The sequence below is a fragment of the Lynx canadensis genome, chromosome A1 (genome assembly GCF_007474595.2).
Source record: "Lynx canadensis isolate LIC74 chromosome A1, mLynCan4.pri.v2, whole genome shotgun sequence".
Lineage (NCBI taxonomy): Eukaryota > Metazoa > Chordata > Mammalia > Carnivora > Felidae > Lynx > Lynx canadensis.
The window spans coordinates 75746763-75765321 of record NC_044303.2 but is presented as its reverse complement, the minus strand read 5'-3'; the positions used below and the strand labels follow the sequence as shown (position 1 = coordinate 75765321).

General features: G+C 39.1%; 1 protein-coding gene across 1 annotated transcript; it reads left to right on the top strand.

Moving 5' to 3' along the window:
• Window positions 1-498: 498 nt before the first annotated feature.
• Window positions 499-3958, top strand: LOC115509815 (ubiquitin-like). The gene is given in 3 exon segments (XM_030309111.1): window positions 499-518; window positions 520-724; window positions 3911-3958. Coding segments are annotated over 3 exon segments (273 nt in total).
• Window positions 3959-18559: the final 14601 nt, after the last annotated feature.

Genomic DNA, 18559 nt, shown 5'->3' with positions numbered 1-18559 from the left:
TTGCACACTACAATATAACACACTTCACATGATTATATATTCATACAAACACAGAAATGCACCCACATATGCAAGTGTGCAAGAGAAAGAGACAGAGAGAGAAAGAGAGACAGAGAGAGAGAGGGAGGGAGGGAAGGAGGGAGAGAGTTTTGGATTCTTCTGTGGCCCTTTGGTACCCAATATTCACTCTACTTCATACACAGATTATGTATTCACTACAGTTTTCTTCACATTTCTTCAAACTTGAGTAAATTTTAATTTTCTCACTTTTTCATCTTTCTTTACTTTACAAACTCTAGCATGGTGTACCTTTTCATTTTCAGTCATTAGTATAAGCAATTTCAGTATAAGCCCTAATTTGGGAAGGTTCAGTTTAGCTCCTATTGAAATTCTGACACTTTTGGTGATTAAAATATGTTCTTAAAATTATCTTGGGACTTTCTCTTCAAGGAGGTGGCCTAGGAGTTCGGTGGCCGTGGCCTTGGGGCAGATGCGGGGATGCAGATATTTGTGAAGACGGATGGGCAAGACCATCACCCTTGACGTTGAGACCAATGATACCATGGAGAAGGTCAAAGCCAAAATCCAAGACAAGGAAGGCATCCCGCTTGACCAGCGGCGTCTGATTTGTGTGGGCAAACAGCTGGAGGGCAACCACACTCTCTCAGACTACAATATCCAGAAAGAGTCCACCTTGAACCTGGTCCTTGGCCTGTGGGGTGGGGTGGGGGGTGGGATCATGGCGGCTTCCCTCCTCCAGCTAGCCCAGAAATACAGCCGCACCCCCACTCTGTCAACTGCATAAGAAGTGTGGCTGCACCAACTACCTGAACCTCAAGAAGGTGAAATGAGGCCCCTCCACCAGCTCTCCTTTTGCACACAAAGTGGTCTCCTGCCTGAGCTTCAGGGCCCTGGGGGTCTCAGTGAAATCTCCCTTCCCCTGACTGGAGCAGGAAATACACACACACACACACACACACACACACACACACACACAAATTTCATCTCAGCAGAATTGAAGGTGTTGTGCTTAGATAAAGGGAGTGACCTTTGCAGGAAAAGGCAAAAAAAACTTGGCCAGTGCTTTACACATAGTACATATAGATCTGTGGGGGAATAAATGTTTGTGCTTACGTCCAGAACTTCACTAAGCAAAACAACTGTTTCATAATTTCTACTCTGCCTCTCCCCTAAAATGGCCCAATGTCTCTGTGTGCCTGGTCTTCTCTGACCTCCCTGGTCTTCTCTCTCCCCTTGTCCTTGTAGCTAATTTCTAAACATTTTCAGGGTAAATTCAAATGCTACCATGTTGCATATATATATATATATATATATATATATATATATATATACATATATATATGTATATATATATAACAATAGGTATGCATTAAAATATTGCTGAAAATAATTAAAGACAACTTAATTAATGGAGAAGCACACAGATTTCTAATACAGATTAGAAAACTCAATATTGTTTGAAATGCCAATTCTATCTACATTTATCTAATTCTCACATTTAATTTTTCTCTCATCTAATGAAAGTTATAATAATTTTTGGTGTTGGTTTTTGTGCTGATTTAATGGTTATAAATTCTATCTGAAAATGCATCGTAACTAGAATGGCCAACATAATCTTGGAAAAAAAAAAAAAACAAAATGGAACGACTTGCACCGCATGAATTCAAGTCTTAGTGTATATTCACAACATCAACATAGTATCAATTTCACATATGGATAAATGAAGAGATTTGTGGAACAGAGTTACAGAATTGCAAGTCTTGGAATAGAACACCATGCACTTGTCTCTTCCTTTTTAATAGAGACAATAAGGCAATTTGATAGAAAATGGAAAATATTTTCACTGAATCATGCTTGAACTCAATTAATTTACGGGAAACACAGGAACTGGGGTCCTGATTCATACCAGTAATTTATAAAGACTAATCCATAATGACTGAGAGAATATAGCGCAGGAATGGAAGGTTGACTTCACATTCAAAAATAAATTAATACAAGGCAAAAATTCACATGATTATTTCCGTAAATGTGGAAAAAGCATTTGAGAAAATCTGAAACTCACTCATAATTAAAAACCTTAACAAACTAGGAATGTGAGGGGAATTCCTGAATATTACGAAGTACACCATATGTTATTTGGAGATGAGTCACAGACATAAAAAATAAAACTACACATTTTCTATGAGAAAACATTGCAGAATATTTTAATGACCTGTGGTAGGCAAGATTCTTACATAGTGATCATATTTGGAAGATTTATACCATAGGGTTTTTACTGTTGTTATTATTAGTTCTAGTGTCAATGTTATTTTTTATTTTGAATCCAATTATTCATTGGTGATATATGAAAAAGCAAATGAATTGTTCTGTGTTAACCTTGTTTCCTGCAACCTTTTTATATTTGCCTATCGATTCCAGCAATCCTTCCTTTTTTTTTTTTTTTTTCATTCTTTCTTTTGGAGTTCTCTTCAGAGAAAATCATGACACTGGCCAATCTGTATAGCTTTATTGCCATGTATTGTCTATTGAACTCGCATGACTCCCAGTTGGAAGTTAAAGCAGAGTGGTGAGACCATACCCTTGCCTTACTCCCCAGAGAATGCAGTTTTTCACCATTCAGTAGGATGTTAGCTGTACATTTATGGACATGTGTTTTATCAAGTTGAGGGAGTTTTGCTCTATTTCTAGTTTTTAGTAAGAATGGGCATTTGAATTTGTGAACTATTTTTTCAACCTCTATTGATATGCTCATGAGTTTTCTTTTTTATCTTGTGGATGTGGTAGGTTAAATTAATTGATTCTCAAATAGTAAGCCAGTCTTATATATGTGTCATATATCTTACTTGGAGGTACTGTTTAATGTTTTTCTTCATCACTGAATTCAGTTTTCTAATACGTTGTTGAGGATTTTTGCATCTGTGTTCCAGAACTCTAATGGAAAAAGTAGGCAACATGGTAGAGTACATGATTAATATAAGGGCTAAGAAATAGTCAAAAGGAAATGCAATAAATTAAAAAAAAGGAATTTGACGCAAATGAAGAACGCTTTTGGTGGGCTCATTACTAGACTGGACACAACTAATGAAATCAGCATTGAGGTTGAACGTATGTCATTGGTTATTTTAAATTCATGGTCTGATAATACCAACATCTGAATCATATTTGAAACTGGTTCTGATGTTTGCTTTGTTTCTTCATGCTGTTTTCCTTTTTCTTTGTAATTTTGCTTGAAAGCAGACACGAGATGTCAGTTAATAGGTGTTGAGGTAATTAGGCCCTTAGTGTGAGGCTTTATGTTAATTTGGCCAGGAGTTTGACTGTGTTTAATGCTTGTTTTAGCTGTTAGTTCTAGAATCTTCAAATTTCCCTATATCCTCTTTTCCTTTTCCTTTATTTTTGTAGACTTTCCTGAAAACCCTCTTTAGAAGATGTCTCTGTCTCCCAGCCCTTCAGCTAAAATCTAATGTTTTACATGGGGTTTCTGTTGGTTAGGCAGTAAGGCTGGGAGAGAAGTTTTCTGTAATCTTATGATTAAATCCTAGTCTTTCTTTTAGTGGAGCTGAGTCCTTGGGCTGTGACCTTCACAAGTATTTTTTAGCTTGCTTTTTTCTTTTCTTTTTTTTCTTCTTTTGGTCATACAGATAGGCTAGAGGGTGCTAGAGTCAGAATATTCCTTCCCCCGGGTGATATAAAACTCAGGTAATTTCCTCTTCCCTGGAGAGTCATCTTCCATTATGGGGAATGCTCTGAGATCAATTAATGGCTATCAAAATCCAAATCAAATACATCCTCAAAGGATTTGCTACTGTTCTCCAGATTCTGATTCTAAGGAAGCAGAAATTCTAAGTCCTTTTCTACCAGTTGTCTCCTAGTCTTTGTATTAACCTAGGGATTGGAGAATAGCCTCAGAATAGATATTTTAAATTTGAATTGCTAACCCAAATTTAAATGCACTCGGGAATACACTTCAGATTATTAGAGTCACTTCATATTATAAGTTATGAGCCAAGATATTATGGTCACTTTGAAAGCAGACCCAATGGATCATATAGTCTTGCCTTAGATATACATTTATCAATCTATCCAATGAGGTGTGGTAAAGTGCCCCCACAGTCACCTTTTTAGGTGGCAGACAATCTGTGCAGTAAAATAATGTCTACGTCTTCCAAAATAGACTTGGTTGATGTTCAGATTTATTTGCGAGTGACATTGCTATATACCGCAGAATGCTGCGTTTTAAGTTACCAAGCTGTGAATAGTGAGATACATAGAAATAATGCCTGTATATAGCATTCTTAACAAATGCACCAAAAGTATACTAATTATTCCAAATAAATAGCACTGACGGCAACAATGTATAAATGCAAGGCCTGTGAGGGTAAGGAAGTAAAAAAGCATCCAACCCTGTAACTGAACCCTGCTGTTTCCTGGGATAGCACCACATATGGTCCTCAGTCTAAAAGCACACAACATAAGGCAGTATTAGATCCCCTGGAGCATTCTTAGCAAATAGATTATAATGGTGTGGTATGGAAAATATGGAACGAATTCTTTTCTTTATCTATGAGCCAGGCAAACCCAATAGTAAAATGGTGAATAATTGTCTACGAAGTTGGATGGAAAAGAGTTTTGTAGAACTCCCCTTTATGAAGTTTAGTTGAGAACTCCGCCCGCCCCCTCCCCGTAGGCTGTATCAACCAAGGAGAAAATGCAAAAAAAAAAAAAAAAAAAAAAAAAACAAGACACCCTTCACCCTGAGATATTTATATCTTACTCTTTTGAGAACAGGGGACAGGCACATTTTGGCACAGACTGTATTACGATACGGAGAACAAAGACAAGCTTTTGGTTGATGCTAACAATATGTAAATTATCTGAACAAACTGATACATCAAATATTTGACAAAAATGAAAATTAGGACGCAATTAGTATTGAAATGCTTTTAACAATAAATTTGTGCCAATATGTAATCCCATAGCAAAGTCAGATCTGTCAGATAGGAAGCCTTCATTTTTTTTGGTTTTTATTTAACCAGTGATAGACCTGTATTGTGAAGTTATGTTAATGCTTTAGTGTTATGTGGTGTTATGTATAATTTATAACTTCCGTGGAAAAATGCATTAAAGTGAACCTCTCGATTAGATCATTTCCAAGCGAAGAAGTCTGAAAATATTGTATTTTATTTTTATTTTTTACTTACCGAATCCATTTATGTGATATGTAGTCACATATTGGGTATTTTTCAGAAGGTGGAACAGAAAAGGATTTTACCTTTAGAAATGTATCTAGACTCAGGGTGGCTCAATATTCCCACAATTCATGTTAACAACCACAAAAATGTATGAATGCATTAGCATAAATAGTTTATTCCAGTTCATTAAGACATTTCCTCACACTTCTTGCTTCTTACACAAAATGTGTGTGTGCCCTCATGTACGTGTCTGAAGCAGAAATACAAGTTTTATAATGAGAGTTAACAGATTTAAATCACAAATGCCTTTTGAATTTTCAAATTACAACTTGGGAAGCATTAATTTTTATGGGATTTTATAGCTGATGAGAATCCCATTTTGTCAGTAATTCTACATTAATCTTTTATAAGAAGTCAACAGTCAATAATATAGAGATAATTATTTATGGTAAGCTAAAATGACAACCAAACACTCCAATATTAATTCACTTCAATGTAAATTATAAACTCAGATTCTAATAGAATTAACCCAAGGCCAAGGAAAATAACGTAATTTACTGTATTATCCTGTAAATCTATACAAAGGATAATGAGAAGATATGTACTAGATTACAATCATGAATTTGAATGTTATTCATAATCACTAAATCTTTGATCCTGTTATATGCATGCAAGAATGGATGGAGAAGTAGAAGAAAAGTTCTTTCAACAGGTGAAAAAATAAGAGAAATCAGGGCTCCTGGGTGTGATAATGCAGAGTCTGCTTGGGATTCTCTCTCTCTCCCTCTCTCTCTGCCCCTCCTCTACTTGTGTGCTCTCTCTCTCTCTCTCTCTCTCTCAAAATAATAAATAAATAAACTTTAAAAAGTAAGACGATAAATCAAAAGAATAGAATATGATTCAAAATTATTGTCAAGAAGGAGGATATTAGTCAAAACACAGGCAGAAATTTGGATTTCAATGTTAAATTTTCAGAAAAAAATTGTGTGCCATAAGCTAATGGCTAAAGGTATGTCTTTAATATATCAGAGAAGTTCTTTAGACTGAGAGATAAAAAAGAAATCATCAGAGAGAGTGCCTCTTTTACGTCCTCTCTATTTCCCCATGCAGATGACAGTCCCATAGAAATAACCTAACTGGGGAAAAATGGTAAATTTAGAGGTTTCTGTGAAATAGATAATCTTCTCTAAGTAATAATAATGCAAATTTCAGCTTTCTGATAATTTTTAGAGACTTACTCAAGATTTATTAGCAGGTCTACATTATGCCAAATTTAACCTGTTTTGGAGGCTGGCATCTTACAGTATCCCATGATCTCTGTGATTAATGATAATAAAATAACGCCACTCATTTCAGTGTACCTTCGCCATTGTACTGTGAAGAAAACAGAGGTGGGATTGATCACCCTCATCTTGAGTAAAACAAGATTTGGAACGTGTAGGGAAACCTATCATTCACCGACTGACCACTTGCGCTGGGTGTTAGAGGAAGTATTGCAGATACCTGAACTCATTTAAATCTTTCCCAAAGGCCTGTGAGGTTGGGTATGATTGCCAGGTTGGAGATAAGGAAAATGAATCACGGCAATTTAGCTAAAGTTAGTCAAAGTTACAGAGCCAGAGAGGAGATCGGTCCAACCGCAAACGCTATTCGCTTTCTGCAACAAGTTTCTTTAAACTTGGCCCCCTGGCTGAAAAGATTCCCTAGGCTCTGGATGAGTTAAGCAGCCTGGCTCTTGAGCTCTGGTCTCAGCAAGATGTATTTTTTTCTGTCCTGTTTATACATGCGGGTGTTTTACCTTTTAACAAGAAGGGACCAAATCCCATAGAATGCACAAGAGTGAACTGTGATATACACTACGGACTTGGGTGGATAAGGGTGTGTCTGTGAAGGGTCCTCACTTGTAGGGAAGGTCCCATTCCGGTGCGGGAGTCCTGGAAAGGGGAGGGTTGTGCTTACATTAGGGGTAGGGTGGTACATAGGGAATCTCTGTACCTTCTGCTCAAGTTTTACATGAACTTAAAACTGTTTAACATATAAAGTCTACATTCCAAAAGCGTCCAAGCGTTTTCCTAAAAACTAATATCAGCACAACGTTGTCCCCACGCCCATTCGGTTCCTTTTTTTGTCGTTGTTATTTACACACAGAACGATAGCACCAACAAACAGATTTTATATTTTTCTCGGTATTTCAAACATTTCACCTACTGGAAGCCTCTATTTGCTATTTTAAACCTCCCCCCCCCCCCCGTGTGTCATATCAGATGAGAAAATAGGACCAACTTCTTTCTATTATGTGTGAGAGTAATTTAAAAATTTGCCATCCTGGGGCGCCTGGGTGGCTTAGGCGGTTAAGCGCCTGATTTTGGCTCAGGTCATGATCTCCCTGTTTGTGGGTTCGAGCCCCGCGTCGGGCTCTGTGCTGACAGCTCAGAGCCTGGAGCCCATTTCAGATTCTGTGTCTCCCTCTCTCTCTGCCCCTCACTGACTCATGCTCTGCCCCCCCCCAAAATAAAAATAATCATTAAAAACATTAAAATTTGCCATTCTCATAAGTGTCTCTTCCCTTAACCTGATCTCATAGATTCCGTTGTCGTGTATTTTAACGATCATTGCTGCTGTGCTGTGTTGTGTGCTTTTACCAAAGTTTTCATCATCCTCTTTTTTTTTTTATTTATTTATTTTTGAGACAGAGAGAGACAGAGCATGAACGGGGGAGGGTCAGAGAGAGGGAGACACAGAATCTGAAACAGGCTCCAGGCTCCGAGCTGTCAGCACAGAGCCCGAGGCGGGGCTCGAACTCACGGACCGCGAGATCGTGACCTGAGCCGAAGTCGGACGCTCAACCGACTGAGCCACCCAGGCGCCCCTTCATCATCCTCTTAAAGGTTGGATCAGGGGGTGGTACAGAGCAGGCTAATGAGCAGCGATGTGTAAGAAGTAAGAAGATTGTTTCTTACCTTCTCTGGACCTTCATTATTCCCCCAGAAGAGTTCAACAGCAGGATTTCTGTGACTCTACATAGTGAGCACATGTTTCCCCAGGATCCTCTGTTCTTCTATTTTATATGTGGGTAGACATGTGTATATACGCGTTTTTTGTGGGACCTTTAGAAACTACTTAAATGTTGTGTGTGCAGACTTCATTTAACTAAGTTAGAAGAGGGTCTGATAGAATAGGAATGCTGTAGACGTTGAAATCAGTGAAAACAGGGGTGGATCCTGTCCCCGTCATTTAATTGCAATTTATTGTATCTCTCTCTCCAGCCTCAGTTCCAGCATCTGACAAACTGTGGGGACAGTCCAGGAACGGTGCATTTTGTCCAGAATGTTACCATTTATTCTGGTCACCAATAAAGGTACACTTACTTTCTATAGTCCATCAGCTGTGATATTTGCCTCTCTGAGACAGTTCTAATACAGGTGACTTGGGTCCACACCACTCTGCAGTCGAAAAGAATACAATAAACGTATTTTTAGAGAAATTGAAATCATAATATTGGGATTCACATCTTAGATAAAACTCACAGGACTTAAAGAACTAAGTTCATTAATCACTAGGGTTTCAATTGCCTCAACATACCATAATTATAGTGACTTACACTTTTTAAAGTAGTTTTGACATAAGCTGAGATAAAATGTGAAAACAATTTATGTAAGCTATCATGGAAACCGCAGTTACAAAAAAAAATACCATATTCGAAATTAGACAGGTGCGGATAAAAGAAAAGGAACACAGGTAATTTCAAAACGTCCGTGTCTGACTATAAAAATATTTGTATAATAATATAAAGAGCATGTATATTTCATGGGGAACTTCTGTGTCTAAGATTATATACAAACCAAACATACCAATAATACAAATGTTAAATCTCACTGCATTCAATTGGCATAGTCTTGAATATTGAAAATCCTTTTCAGAAAAGGCCGAGTGTTGTTTGCTGAATGATACATTTTCTAATGCTGAGTATGAAAATCTTCGTCTTGGCAATTCGGATGAAACCACTGTGAACATTTACATTTGATCAGTGGTTGTAGCACGTGGTTAGAAATGATCTCTCTGAAATGAGAGTGACTCCAAGGAGCACGGCTGAAGAAGATACAGGAGTCCTGACGATATTGTTAGCACCTATCATTGCAAAGCCTTTTGCAAACACTAATCCTTCTCTTCATTACAACCACTTACATACTTTTGCTGGAAATTTAATGCCTCTTTTGCTCTTGGGTACATCAACGAAACTTATGCCTGTGTTACTATTATATGGGTGATAGATATGCTTTATGAGTCTGAGGGGCATATCAATAAAACTATATGTGCTAAGAATCACCATCTGAAAAGGGATAGAATAACTCTCAACTCTTCTTCCCAAGTTTACTACGCCCGACATCTAATCCGTCAACAAATGCTCTTAGGTCTACCTTTAAATATGTCCAGGATCTTGACTATCTCTGAAATCTTCCCAGCTACTGTCTGGTAAGCCATAATCATCTCTCCACTTGGTCATTGCAATAACCCTGCTCACTGGGCCCAGTGGCCAGCCTCGCTCCCCCATTAAGAGCAAATTCTCCACTTAGCTGAGTGATCCTTAGAAAATGTAACTTGGATCCTGCCATTCACCTCCAACGGTTGGTTTGAAATCTCCTTCACACTCAACTGTGAAGTCTTCACCATGACCTACAGAACTTGAAGGTCCGATCCTGTTCCCCACCTCTGTATCTGACCACTTCTGTCTTCCTCCCTGCCCCCACTCCTTTCCTCCATTTCTCCGTCTCTGTCTCTCTGTCTGTCTCTCTTTTGAATACACACACACACACACACACACACACACACACACACTATCACCTGGTCACTCAGGTCTCAGAGCTTTATGTGCTTAAATACTCATGCTTGAATACTTGTCCCAGAATATGGAGATCACTATGGAATCTTCACCTTATCAGAGACAGCTTTCCTATTTTCGCCATTCCACCCTACCCCACAATCCAGATCTTTTCTTTTAAATTTTTTTTAACGTTTATTTATTTTTGAGACAGAGAGACAGAGCATGAACGGGGGAGGGTCAGAGAGAGAGGGAGACATAGAATCCTAAACAGGCTCCAGGCTCTGAGCTGTTCATCACAGAGCCTGACGCGGAGCTCGAACTCACGGACCGCGAGATCATGACCTGAGCCGAAGTCGGACGCTCAACCGACTGAGCCACCCAGGCGTCCCGAGATCTTTTTTTTTTAAACCCTGCTTTATTTTTCTCTATTGCCTTCAATGCCATCTGACATTATACATGCACACATGCAAACACATGAATATGAATGTGTCTGTTTATCTGCAGGTACATCCATATATGCATATGTTAAATAACGATAGTATTTGTGTATATTTCTGGGTGTCCCTTGTTTACATTTTTACAATATAGGAAATGGCTGATTGTCTTTCAAGAGGCAAATTCTTTGGAAGAATGTGAGTTTGAATAGAGATAATCTTTGTCACCACAACTACCCCCATGAGTCTAGATAAAGATCCTCCAAATGGAAGATAATGAAGAGGAAAATTTTCAGGGGAAATGAAAGACAGTGTTGGCCAGAAGAAGTCTTGCCCTCTGCTGTCCTTCCAGGTCCAGTCCCCAGTCTTAGGTGTGAGAACCCAGTTTATTTGGGACTGGTTGTGTATAGAAGGTACCCAACTTCAGCTATTGTCAAGGAGTGCTCCTCATTGTCTGCAATTGCAAAAAGACATTACTACTTCATCTCCCAGAAAATAAAATGCAAATCACAAGAGTTGGAAGGAGATGGGAAAGGACCTAAAATCAGCAAAGCGTACACGACAAAGGCTCAAAGACGATGAACTGACTGAGTTTTCCTGGATTATCAGCAAAAGTTTTCTGCCAGCGTGTAAAATGGGGTTCAAAATAAGAACTCACAGGGTGTAATGGAAAAACAAAAATAAAGAGATACGGTTCTTATACAATTAATGTTGGTGGTCTGGTCATAGGTTGCTAGAATCCTGCTTCCATTGAAAGCAGACTTGTACATTCTGGAATTACACTTCAATTTTCTTTTATACATAGTGAAAAATATGAAATTGGATACAAAATAAAGAAACACTTTTTTTTTTTTTACAAAATGAAATATGTCATAATGAGAAGCACTGTAATAGATTCTTAACCTTTACAGGAGAAAATCCTTAATAAAGCATATCGAATAATGTTGATTTTGGCCATCAATTTAAAAATGCAATTCTAAGTTCACAGAGAAATACTGATATGCCTTCCTAAGAACACGTGCTTGTCAGGAAATGGGGCGAACAAGCTTGTTCTCAGCACAGCAGCAGCACCCCCTGCCTCCCTAGTCCCCAAACTGGGGTGGGGGAGAGGGGAGAGTGCTGGTTCGTGCGAAGGAAAAGAAAAGAAAGAAAAGAAATCATTACCATAGCTTTACCTACCTCCTGATAACTCTGTTATCTCATTCACTCAAAGCTGTAGTGTGTGTTCCTAGATTTCTCTTTACTCCCACTAACCTGGTAAAATTCCCAACCCCTGTTATTCTCATCTCTGTGGTCACCTCACATTTTTATTCCCATTGCCCTTAGTTCCACATTCCCAAGACGACATCACAAACGTTCTCATCACCAGAAATTGCAATATCCCTGAAATCACATCCTTATCTAGCTTAATCACCATAACTACTCTTTAAAAAATACCCCCCATTCCCTTGTATTCCTCTCCTTTCACTGTGCTTGGCTCACCAAACCCACAACTCAATAAACCCAACCAACTGCCAATCTATGTCTCAATCTTCCTTATACCTGCGGTGGAATGTTCCTGAAGAAAATCCCACAATTAGGCAGCCTGACGCCACTTACACATTCATTGCCACCTGCCTGATGCGGCCTCACATGACACTTGTCCCTTTTGTGTCTTGAAGAACCTTCGTCTCTGCTCTCTGTGATGTCTGCTAGAGACATTTCCTCATTTCCCAAGATTCCTTCATTCATTACAGGGACATGCGTTCTTTCGAAGACTGAACGGGACACACATATATAAAACATTTCTCCTTGCCATCTGGAATTCAAATTTTACTAGGCACCCTGTGGTCGTACCTGCTAAGTCTGGCAACAGTATTGCTACTCTCTTTTAAAAACCTTGTGCTGTCTCTTCTCCATTAAAAAAAATATTGATGTCCCCTGGAAATACTACTGTCCCTGGATCCCCAACCTTCACACCCTTCATCCTTACCATTTCTAAAAATAATTTTTTTTTTAATTCAAATACTCTGTGATCAAAGAGTGGCACCTTACCATGAGCTCAAGTCCCTACACTCGTGTTTCTGTGGTGACTGCTTTTTATACATGAAAACATCATATTGTGAAGGATCATTCCCCTCAGCCCATGTACGACTTCCATCTTCCATAATAAAACCACGTCTGATGAAATAAGAGATTGTAGGTGTTCCCACTTCCTCAGTCTTCGACTGCCTTTAGCAGCAAGATGCTTGCTTCCTCCGTTACCACAGCCTCCCAGTAATCAGGACGCCAGCTCTCCATGAAGGCTCCAGGCTCCTCCAGGCTGAGCATCGGAATCCTCCCCCGGTTCCCTGATTTCTACTCTCCCTCCAGTTTTAAGTCCATAAATATGCTGATGATGCCAAGCTTTATGTCTCCAGCTCTGCTGGGTCTCATGAGTTCCAATTTGTTGATCCAACAAAAGTCTACGCTTAAATGCTTCAAAACTACCAGGAACAGAAAATGTCCAAACAAAACTCCACCCCTTTCCCTAAAAGGTGTTTCTTAAAGAATATTCCCCACTGGAATGGAGTCGCTATTGATTTCCTCTCTCTCACCCAGGAGCCAAAGGCTCATTAGACCCGATGCTCCCACATTGGGCTGGGGGTTTGGATTGGTTGGAGGCTTCACCCAGCCTCTTCCCTCTTCCTTTCCCTAGCTCTTCCTTCCTGGCCAACTATTTCTTAAGTTCCAGTGCTCAGTTCAAGGATGAAGTCCTTAACAGACCTTCCCAGACCACTTTATCTAGAAATCCCTGCTCCCATTTTCTCTCACTACCTCCAATACACCCTCTTGTCATGGTTTGTCTGTCTGTCTCCCTCATTGGGCTACTCTTTGGGTCACGACTGAATTCCTCATAATATCTCACACAAGTGACACACAGCAAGCATGAAATAAATATTTGTTGAATAATAGAGAAATGCATGAATAAATTATTTGTGAGACAGTACTTTTAAGCGTATTAAGGTATTCTCAACTGTGCAGAATTTTATGATGGATTATAAAAATATAAAAATAATTAAGATGCTAAGTATATACCTTTATGATATATACTCACCTTCTGTCATCAGGCCAGTATATGACACAAGTGTCACCAAATGTTAGGTACAGTATTCATTTTGATCCTAAATAAAGTACATCTATAGATTAAGACAAATAAAGAGATCTAATGAGGGAAAAATTCCACCTATTAAAGTGATAATTCTGATCTTTTAATTAAATTTGTTTGTGGTATATTTTATGTGAAAGTAAATAGTCCGGAAGCCAGGGTTTTCTGAGGCTCACTTGAAGTTGCTTTTGCAAAGCCCTGCATAAATTTATTGTTCTGTGATGGCATCAGTTAATATCACCACCACAATTATTTATAGCTTATTAATCATTCCTGAACAATTAAAAAGATTTAATAGCTCGTTTCCCACTAACTTATCTTTTGCATAAGAGCAAGAAAGATTGTTTTCTGTTCTCTAATAACACGTTCTGAAAGAGCTTCATCAAATTCTAGAATAATAAAAGTAGAAAGTACATAAATTTCATTTTGCTCCTATGAATAAAAAAATAATTACTTTAAGACAGGTATTTTTTTTTGATTTGTTAGAATACATCCTCTTTTATGCTTTGATTGTCTTTTTCTCTCCTGCCTCTTTGGCACTCCCTCTCTAGATCCATCAACACCACACATAACCTGAGACACTTTGTTACTGTCATTAGAGGGAGAAATGGCCACAATCTGGTCAATCCAACAGCCTCAGTGAATACAGAGTTGGGTTTTCTTGCTTCTCTGAAATCTACCGTAGGCCCTTGCTAACACAGTCAACGCAGAAAGAGCTCTCCGGTCTCAAGCAATGGGCTCATTTGGTTAATTTAGGAATAAAAGATATTATAGTACCTCCGCATACTTAATTCACATCATCAGCGTCGTTGTTCTGCTTTCCAGAACAAAGGGAACAGCTCTTCATCCCACATCAACTATGTCAAGTGCCAGTAGACTGTCATTAAAAGCGCCTTGCTTTCTGAGACTTCCAGCTGAATATTGCCCTAAAATTACTTTGGGGCTCTTCTCTGAGCCTTTGCAATTTCTCAGGCCCCACTTAAGGCTAGAGTTGAAGTCAATACTCTGTTCGTAGAGCGCGACTTCAGCCAAGAAAGATAATTCATTCATGTGGCTTTATTAAATAGACTGTCTGAAGTCATTTTACAATTACATATTGTATGTCCAGGTAATATGTAGGAAGCAAGCAATGTGTAATGTGCAAAAGCTCTAAAGCCACTTAGCGTAAAGCCCTTGACCTGATGACCCTTACCGTCTTATAGGAAAGATGAGTCCTTAACCCAAAATAAAGCCATTCGTAATGGGGGCCAGTGAGAATGACACTGTTGGAGTACAAAACGTCAACCAGCCATAAATCCCCTGAATAATTTCACCAGGATGTACTATTAAGCCGTTGAATTTGTGGAAATGACTGCCCTGTTACAGGAATCTGAGGCTTAATTCAATGTTTTTGATTCAAAACTCTGTTGTCCTATAACCCGTATTTTGTGTTGTATTTAATATCTTCATGTGGTGAATATATCTCCATATTTGATTTGTGAAGTCCTCATAATCTGTGAAATTTGCTGTGTAGCTGGTCTTACATGGGAGTCAGGGTATAATCCTGTGACAATACTATGGTCCAATTATTTAGGAAAAAAAAATTGAAATTGGATTGTTTTACCATTGCTTTTTTACCAGAGAATATGTATTCATTATCATGGCTTCAGCTGTTTGTCTGCAATTGGATTTACTTTATTAAAAAAAAAAAAAGTTAAACACTCTTTATTTTTTCTTGTTTTCCTCCCGTAAATTGTAGAGGAAACTTTTCCTGTTAAAGTGAGAAAACGTCTCTCCTTAAAAATAGACCGCGAATGAAATCAATTGTTTTAAAGAAGCAAAAGTTAAGAAACAAAAAAAGAAAGAAGGAAGGAAAGAAGGAAAGAAAGAAAGAAAGAAAAAAAAAAGAAAAAAAGAAAGAGAAAGAAAGAAAGAAAGAAAGAAAGAAAGAAAGAAAGAAATTGGATTCACAAAATGTCTCCTAACTTTGTAAATAAAATTTGTAAGTCTTGGAGAAAAAATGTAAACGTGCCCAGAAAGCAGCTGCCATCACAGAAGATGGACTGACTTAGGATCTAATGAGGGAAGGTTCCCAGGACTGCTGAGAAAGGAGTATGATGGGAGCGTCATGATAGGTGGCTGGAGTTCACACGGGGATGGACTGATTTTTAAAGGACACACTTTCCTGCAATAGCACTCCATAGGTATATGAAGAAGGAAGCCCACTTTTTATCAAAACTGCAGAAACACTTAATAAACAAAACGGCTTCCAAAGAACTGGATGTGGTCAATGAAACATACAAGCAGAATTATAATTCATCTGAGGCGCTTCCTACCTAGAAAATCACCTTCCCATTGACTTCTATTGGCGAGGGCGGGTAAATGACAAGAGGACTTGAAAGCAAGTATTTGCCAGAGTTCCGCATTTGAATGAGCTGAAGGCAGGGAATTTTATCCCTACAGGTGTCCACTCCTGGCAAGCGGGGCAACAGGGGCATGGGTTTTCATAGTTTCTTCTCCACTCCACTCCTCTTCTCCTCTATCCCGTGCTTTTGCATGCATTTCCGTAAGCAATACTGGATCTCCTGAACGCGGGCATTCAGTTCTTTTTTCCCTAAGTCTGTATCCATACTGCTCCCAGCTCTTTCAACTGAAAGGCCACATTGTTACAACCAGCATGGCTGCTGCCACTCTTCTGCAAGAAACGATCCCAGTGTTTTTCGTTAGGAGGATCGGCTTCTGCTTTGTCTGCTATGTTGCATTTCTGTTTTCTCAATATTGACCCGTGTGAGCCTGCACAGCTGACCTCATCAGTCTGACCCCCTTGGCTTCGGGCTGGGCCAGAAACTGTTCAACAGCTGGCTCTCTAGAAAAAATAAGATGTATGTGTGTGCATGGGCGTGTGTGAGTTTGTATTATATTGTATTGACGTCAAAATGTATGGCAAGTAATTGGCAATTAATAAGAAAATATACGGTGCGTACAATACCTTCACTGTAAATTCCAGCCAGCCAGTTGATTTTAGGTTTGCCAAAGGCTTGTGTCTTGTGTTCACGGCCAACCTACCCCTGTACTTCAGCGGTGATTTGACAAGATTCTGTGTGATTTACAAAGGGATAAGGGGTATAACACACCTTGATGGTACTCTACCATATTTAATTTTTCCTTCAATTTCTTGAGCCTGGGCTGTCCACAACCCCAGACGTGAAGTCTCAAGTTGCAGCATTTGCCAATTTCTGTTGAATAACTACTCCCATCATGGCCAACCTGATGCTGCCGATGTGGTATCATCGGACACAAAGCTGGGAGGCAATATTCAGTAAATATACCCCATTTCTACCACAGAAATATTATGAATACATAACTCCAATAGCGTGGCTAATAGACAAATGTGGTATAATAATTAGGAAATAATGACTTTTGGATATTCACCCTTGTTTGGGCATAATTAGTTTATCTGTACGTTCATTTACAATATAATTTCTTCCCATTTGATTTTTTCCCATCATGATAAAAATACTCTTTATTTATTTATTTTTTTAACATTCATTTATTTTTGAGACAGGGAGAGACAGAGCATGAACAGGGGAGGGGCAGAGAGAGGGAGACACAGAATCTGAAACAGGCTCCAGGCTCTGAGCTGTCAGCACAGAGCCCGACGCAGGGCTCGAACTCACGGACCGCGAGATCATGACCTGAGCCGAAGTCGGCCGCTTAACCGACTGAGCCACCCAGGCGCCCCGATAAATATACTCTTTAAACTTCATTCCCTTTTCCCCCCATCTCCCACCCCCTCCGTCTGATAACCGTTAGTTTGTTCTCTGTAGTTAAGAGTCTATTTCTTGGTGTCTCTCTTTTTTTTCCCCTTTGTTTGTTTGGTTGGTTTCTGAAGTTCCACATATGAGTGAAATCATATGGTCTTTGCCTTTCTCTGACTGACTTATTGCACTTAGCATTATACTCTCTAGCTCTATTTATGTTGCTGCAAATGGCAAGATTTCATTCTTTATACGGCTGAGTGATATTCCATTAGATAGATAGATATAAATACATAGACACAGACCACTTCTTCTTCACCCATTCATCTATCAATGGACACGGGGCTGCGTCCATGGTAAATAATGCTGCATTAAACACAAGGATGCATGCATCCCTTTGAATTAGGGTTTTCATTTTTGTATTTTGGGGGTAGATGCCCAATAGTGTGATTCCTGGGTCATAGGGTAGTTCTATTTTTAATTTTTTGAGGAACCTCCAAACTGTTTTCCACAGGGGCCGCACCAGTTTGCATTCCCACCAAAAGTGCAAGAGGGTTCCCCTTTCTCCATCCTCGCCAATACTCACTCTTTCCTGTGTTGTAGATTTTAGCCGTTCCAACGGGTGTGAGGTGACATCTCATTGTAGTTGATTTGCATTTCCCTGAGGATGAGGGATGTTGAGCATCTTTTCATGTGTCTGTTGGCCGTCTGCCCATTTGTTAATTGGATTATTTGTTTTTTGGGTTGAATCAGTTCTTTATGTAGTTTGGATACTAAACCCTTTTTCAGATATGTCATTTGCAAATATCTTCCCCCATTCCATAGGTTGCCTTTTAGTTTTGTTGATTGTTACTTTCACTGTGCAGAAAGTTTTTATTTTGATGTAATCCCAGTAGTTTAGTTTTGCTTTAAGTTCCCCTTGCCTCAGGAGACATATTTAGAAAAATGCGATCCTAAAATTTGTATGGGGCTATAAACGATCTCAAATAGCCAAACCAGGCTTGAAAGTTATATTATAAAGAGGAGAGATCATGACCTGAGCCAAAGTTGGATGCTTAACCAACTGAGCAACCCAGGTGCCCCTCGATACTGATTACTTTTTTAATGTTTATTTATTTTTTAAAGAAAGACAGAGAGAGTGGGGAAAGTCAGAGAGAGAGACAGCGGGAGAGAGAGAGAGAATCCCAAGCAGATCCCTTGCTCTCAGCGCAGAGCCCAACTTGGGG